This window comes from Emys orbicularis, chromosome 9 (genome assembly GCF_028017835.1).
Source record: "Emys orbicularis isolate rEmyOrb1 chromosome 9, rEmyOrb1.hap1, whole genome shotgun sequence".
NCBI classification, from domain to species: domain Eukaryota; kingdom Metazoa; phylum Chordata; order Testudines; family Emydidae; genus Emys; species Emys orbicularis.
The window spans coordinates 64,001,167-64,007,505 of record NC_088691.1 but is presented as its reverse complement, the minus strand read 5'-3'; the positions used below and the strand labels follow the sequence as shown (position 1 = coordinate 64,007,505).

Below are 6,339 nucleotides of genomic sequence, written 5' to 3'. Positions count from 1 at the left end.
GAGCAAGTCCTTGAGTGCATTGGAAATCTGAGCCTCCGGAGCCAGAGACGCGTTGCTGTCTCTTGAAAAACAGGCAGGGCTAAGAGAGAAACTTTACCAGCTCCTAAGGGAAAGGGGCTCTGAGTATCAGCTGGCTCTGGGCGCAAGTTTGATCCAAATCAATACCAAGAAGGGACTGACTCTGAGCCTCTGCCGGTGGGACTGGGCTTCAAGCAGCCCAGCAAGCAGGAAAGCTGGTTCTTTTCCCCCCTGGGAAGAAGAGTGGACTTGGGTGCCATGATGGCCAGCTACCAGGACCCCGAGGAGGACCCCGTAGCCCTGATGGCTCATGACACCAACGCCAGCAAGGAGGCCGAGCGAGCCAAGGACGAGCTGAGTCCGGAGAAGGGGGCCGAGAAGCCGGACCCCTCTCAGAAGCCCCCCTACTCCTACGTAGCTCTGATCGCCATGGCCATCCGGGAGAGCGCCGAGAAGCGGCTCACGCTGTCCGGCATCTACCAGTACATCATCAGCAAGTTCCCCTTCTACGAGAAGAACAAGAAGGGCTGGCAGAACAGCATCCGCCACAACCTGAGCCTCAACGAGTGCTTCATCAAGGTGCCCCGCGAGGGGGGCGGCGAGCGCAAGGGCAACTACTGGACGCTGGACCCGGCCTGCGAGGACATGTTCGAGAAGGGCAACTACCGACGGCGGCGGAGGATGAAGAGGCCCTTCAGGCCGCCCCCGACCCACTTCCAGCCGGGCAAGACCCTCTTCAGCAGCGACAGCTACGGCTACCTCTCCCCGCCCAAGTACCTGCAGTCCGGCTTCATGAACAACTCGTGGCCACTGGCCCAGCCGCCCGCGCCAATGTCCTACGCCTCCTGCCAGCTGGCCGGCGGCAACGTCAGCCCAGTCAACGTGAAAGGACTGTCGGCCCCGGCCTCCTACGGCCCCTACTCCCGGGTGCAGGGCATGGCCCTGCCCGGCATGGTGAACTCCTACAACGGCATGAGCCACCATCACCACCACCCGCAGCAGCTCAGCCCCGCCAGCCCCGCGCCGCCTGCCCCCCCGGCCCCCAACGGAGCCGGCCTCCAGTTCGCCTGCGCCCGCCAGCCCGCCGAGCTCTCCATGATGCACTGTTCCTATTGGGACCACGACAGCAAACACAGCGCCTTGCACTCCCGGATAGACATCTAGAGACCCCTGCCCTCCTGTCTGTCTGTCTCTTGTTTCTCCTCTGTAGTGGCGGATTTGTCTAAAGTGCTCTCTGTGCCAAAAATGGGTACAGCGGGAAAATGTAAGCCCTGCTCCGCGGTTGGTTGAAGGCAGTGTAAGTGTTGAACTTTAAAAACCCTCTAGTTGCAGCGAGAAATCTGTGTGATCCTGTTGGAGTGTAAGGTTATCAAGCGATGGCCGGTTTGTCTGACTTATAAGGGGCGGGGAGGGGGGCTGACTTTTCTTTTTAAAGCATGCCATTCAAAATACACAGTTTTGTCCTCAAACGTATACTCCATTTTGTAATTTGGCACTATTATTTTTGGGCATTGAGGAAAGTAAACTGGGGGGAAATAGAAAAACCACCAATTCGATCTCCGCTAATTGTAGATTTGTTGCTGGGACAGGCCTATCCGCTGTGTATCACGGGACTTTCATAGTCTGGAAAGAATTGCACTTCTTCAAAGTTCTGTCCTTCTGTCAAAATAGTACTTACTTGGGAACTGTTTTTAAAGCAGAACGCATGCCTACATTTCATAGCAATGCTGTTGATATTTGAAACAAACAAAAAATAACAAGAGTAACTTGTGAAATATGTCGGCAGTGATATAGATATATGTATATTAAAGTAGAAAATGTCCTGTGAGGTCTTAAGAGTAATTTTATACAGGTCTAAAATAATATTTTGAAGTTATAAGAAAAAAGACGGTTTCCTATAATAATTGGGATTTTTTCCATGCGCATTATTATTATTATTAAATAAAAGTTAAATTTTATCTTCATATTTTTGACCAAAAACCTCCTGGCCCCAAATGGAATCTTTGGTAGGTTCTGCGTTTAACTGCTCAGCATCTTTCTTACAAAGTTTTGGTCCTCCGACTTTAAATAGATTAATGTGAAAAACATAGATGTTTATAAATATTGGGGCCAGTTCATAACGATTTTATAAATGTTTATGTAAACTGATAGATACTAAGGCATAGTACCATTTTTGGGACCAACTTTTCTAGAGTAAACTAGCACTTTTATTGTATTTTCTAGCATTGTAAAGTCTCCAATAAAATGTTTTTTTCTTTCTTTTAATATTGTTTTATTTTCCTTCAGTCCTGCGCGCTCCACTGCTGATATGCAAATCCATTGAGAGATTCAATGCAAACTATTTTAATTGGCTTGAGTAGTTGCAGAGATTCCTAACAGTCTAATATAAAATGCAAAAAAAAAATGATGTAATCAGGGATAGCATTGTGTATAATACCCATCTAGATAGACGTGTGTAGAGTATATACAGTTTACATGCTGATTACCCACGCTTGATATTTTTATTCCAAGTCTAAATAATTGAAATGTTCTAAGCAGCCAAAACTTAATAATTTTGTTTTTAAAATATACTGAAGACAGTCTTTCTTTTCTTTGTTGTCATGCAGAAATATTAAACTTTAGTCTCTTTCCTATATCCAGAGTCTGATCCTGCACTCCTAACGAAGACAAAACTCCACCTGAAGTTCTTTAGCTTCATTGAGAGTTTTGTTTGAGTAATGATTCCCAGATCCGGCCTTAAAGGGTATTATGCTTTCACAAAGCCAGTCATTTTGAGCCGCTCCAAATTATCTAGCAGAACAGAGTAACAACTGCATTGATTTCACTGCTCTTCTGCGATCATATTTGCAGAGGTAGATAATACGGATTTCGTGTCCTCTTTTGCAGCTGTGGTAATGTAGGAATAAACAGCTGTGCTATTTGGATTAAGCTAATAACAAATTCGAACCCCAGTTTGACTCTTTCCTCTTCTGCTAAGGGTAACAATCCCTTAAAGGAAAACTACACTGCTTGCATAACTGATAAATGTAACAATTCAAAAAGCTATTAAATTATGCCGGAGACATGTCAGAATTGTTTTGTTATTGGAAGGTACTTGGAAAGCATATCCTCTTTAAAATACTGTGCATTCTTTACATGCCCGCTGTTTGTTGTGACTTAGAAAGCATCTAAACAGCAATTCAGTAATGCAAATAATATTATCTGCTTTGGCAGCTGCATTACTCAAAATGTTACGAGGTGGCAGTGCATCCTTTTTTGTAACCCCAGGCATCCGAATTTTATTTGTCCTCGGAACCTGACTCTATAGTATTTACTCTGCGATGTTGGTGGTTATGTTAGCAGCTGTTTCTGGGCCTTGACTTTGCTTTAAAGTCTGTCTATACTTGCTGGCGACAGACACCTTCCTTGGTTATGCAATGTATTCTTGCGAGTTAAATGGAGACTGAGCAAAGAAATTCTTGATCAGGATAAAGTTACTTCCCATCGATTTCTAATTAACGAAGGACCATGAATGCATAGTGCAGTGAAGATATAGGAGGTTAGTTTTGTCATTGTTTTATTAGATCTGTTATTCCTACCGGTAGCAATGGAGTCCCTCCCTCCCACCTTCTAATTTAATGGGATCTCTTTAGCACGAAAGGAATAATGTAGATAGGTAAATCAGGGTGACTGAAAAGTATCAATAACCTGGCGTGTTTGTGTTAGTGACGGTCCTCATTTAAAAACCTAGTTTGTTTTAAAAAGCGAGGTGTTTTCAAAATCCTCTCCTTTCTTGAACGAAAAAAAAAATAACCCTGACTGAAAGTCTGACTGCATGCAGACATGCTGTAATAATCCTTTATACTAAACAGGTCAGGGTTAAATTATAAGAGATGAATATAATTAGATACCATTTCACAACACAACATACGTAGAAATTATTATTTTATTATATTTGTGCAATTTTAAACTAGTGAGGGTTTGAGTGTGACAAATTATGCAGCAATGTCCCATAACTACATTATTGGGGACCGAGCTGGAAGAAAGCCTAGCACAGACTGAAATTTCAGCAACAAAATAAGGGGGCTGAGGTATGCCGAAGTTCCCAACTCCTGAGTTCTGTTTAGCCTACTCACAGCTTGCTAACACGTAGCACTGGTTTGAATGGCATTTCTGACTTATGCAACAGTGTCCAAAAGAGACATTCTGATTACAAGGACTTCCTAATCTTCCTTAAAATCAGTTCAGTGATTTTGTCCGTGGGCCTTTGCAGACTCTCTGCGGGGGATAAAGATGCAGCTCTTAATACACAAAGAGAGCTTTCCCTTTATTTTCAAGAAACTTTGCTTCCACCTAAAATAAGCCCCTAGATAACATTCCACTGTCAGGCGTTCAGAGGGTAGTTCCCCCTGTCAACAAAGACTGGCAGTCTAGCATTATTAACAATGTCTCTTACAAAATAACGTTCGCCCCTGCATCCGAGATCTGCTATCAGATGCACAGGAAGAGGCCAGCCTTGCATTCTTGACGCATCCAAACCTCAATGCCCAAAGAAGCCTCGATATAGACGGCACACGCACAGCTTATGTGCAACTGTAAATTCCTGTGGTTTTGGTGCTCCTTGTGTGTGTGTGTGGAGAAAATCAAGATTAATGCAATCAGCACAGGCCCGTGTATCTGAATAGTATCTCCTTGAATGCTTCATTTGATAGATTACTGCTTATATCCAAGCATACCTACCCTTTTCTTGTTTGTGGCAGAGTAATGGCTGCGAAGCCTTGCCAATGAAATGTTTTTAGGATTAAGCAACCACCTGCACGATTTTAGTCCCAAATTAGGCCAAAAGATGCCTCAGGCTAGGAAAGCCCTTGCAGTCATAGTGAATATAGCATATTCTGTGGTGGGATAAAACACATACACACACACGAAGAAAAAAGGTGTGGGGGGCAAAATATCCTTTGGTGTAACTTCACTGGTGTCAATTTGCCCAGGAACAATGAAGGGGGTATTAGGGAATACTTGTAAGGGTTGGAACAAATTGTAGCCAATATTCTATGCTTCTGATCTCTTTAAAATGACACTGACCTTGATCTCAAAATGAGATTTACATCCTTCAGCCATCAGCTTTTTCTCTTTCAAAGTGGCCTTCACCAAAATGCCTTTTCATCTTGTGAAATGCACACAGGTCACCTTCGTTAGGGAACTACAAATTCCACCATGACCAAATCTTATTTGGCAGTAAATTCCTGACACACTCTTATTAGGGTGAACTTTCTAACGCAGATGTTCTGCCTATCGCTGATGGGGCTGGGATTGGAAATAAAATAGTAGATTTGGTGATTGATCCTGCGCTTCTCAATCAGACAAAACTCCCTTTGCCGTCAATGGGAGCTCAGCCTGGCAAGCGACTGCAGAATCAGGCCCCCGTTTCATAATGCATTGTGAGACCATCTGCGTTCATCCCATTTATTTTTGTTCGAGCCTTTTCACTTTTGACAGAGGGGGGAAAGGGACCATTAAAACTAATCGCCGTAGAGGAAATATTATTTAGTGCATACGCACGTCTGAATGTTTTCATTGCACTCTGTGCAGCCTTTACCATAGTGTCTTCATTTGCCATAGTGTGTTCAATTTACCTTTAGTGGGCCCGATCCAACGCCTATTGAAGTCAGTGGGAGTCTTTCTTTTTGAGCTCCATGGGCTTTAGATCAATTTTTAAGTTGCAGAGTCTATTTTTGTTTGTTTTAGTTTTGACCTAATGTAAGTGTTCACTCCAGTGGTTGCAGATAGCAGCCCTCAGTATTTTATCACAGCTGGGGACAAAATATTATAACAAATACGGATGAGAGGAGAGTCTGAAAAAACTCCATTTCTTTACGGGCAGGAGCATAGATGTATTGAGTCGGCAGTGAACTATTGTAAGCGGCCTAGGTATTCAGGGAACCACTGTAAGTACATAGATGGGTTAAGTCTCATGGACTCTTCCTAGGAGTGGACTGTAGGAAAATCAGGATGCAAATCTGGAGGGAAAAAAGGAAACGAAGCAGCGTTGTCGGTGCCTCTGACAGGTCCCCGGGGGTTAACGTGGACAATATAGCTCCGGACAGTTGCGCTGGCTGTCACTGTGTTTGTGTCTCTCTCTGTCACCCACACAAATATGTGCATCTGCAACATACCTAAGCTGTATTAACTGTCCCTTTCCTTCTCGAGGCTGCATTTGTTTAGAGCTTAGTCTGAAGGTGAAGTGAGTGTTTACCAGAGTTTCCTCTGTGGATTTAAAGGACCTGATCCAAAGCCCATTGTAGCCAATGGAAAGTGTCGCCTTTGACTTGGATAGGTTTT

At 44.0% G+C, this 6,339-nt stretch overlaps 1 protein-coding gene across 1 annotated transcript; it reads left to right on the top strand.

Annotated features, from left to right (window-relative positions):
* The first annotated feature begins 276 nt into the window (after window positions 1-276).
* On the top strand, window positions 277-1,182 carry FOXL2 (forkhead box L2). The gene has a single exon (XM_065410965.1). It carries the CDS (start codon window positions 277-279, stop codon window positions 1,180-1,182), a length of 906 nt encoding a protein of 301 aa, XP_065267037.1.
* Window positions 1,183-6,339: the final 5,157 nt, after the last annotated feature.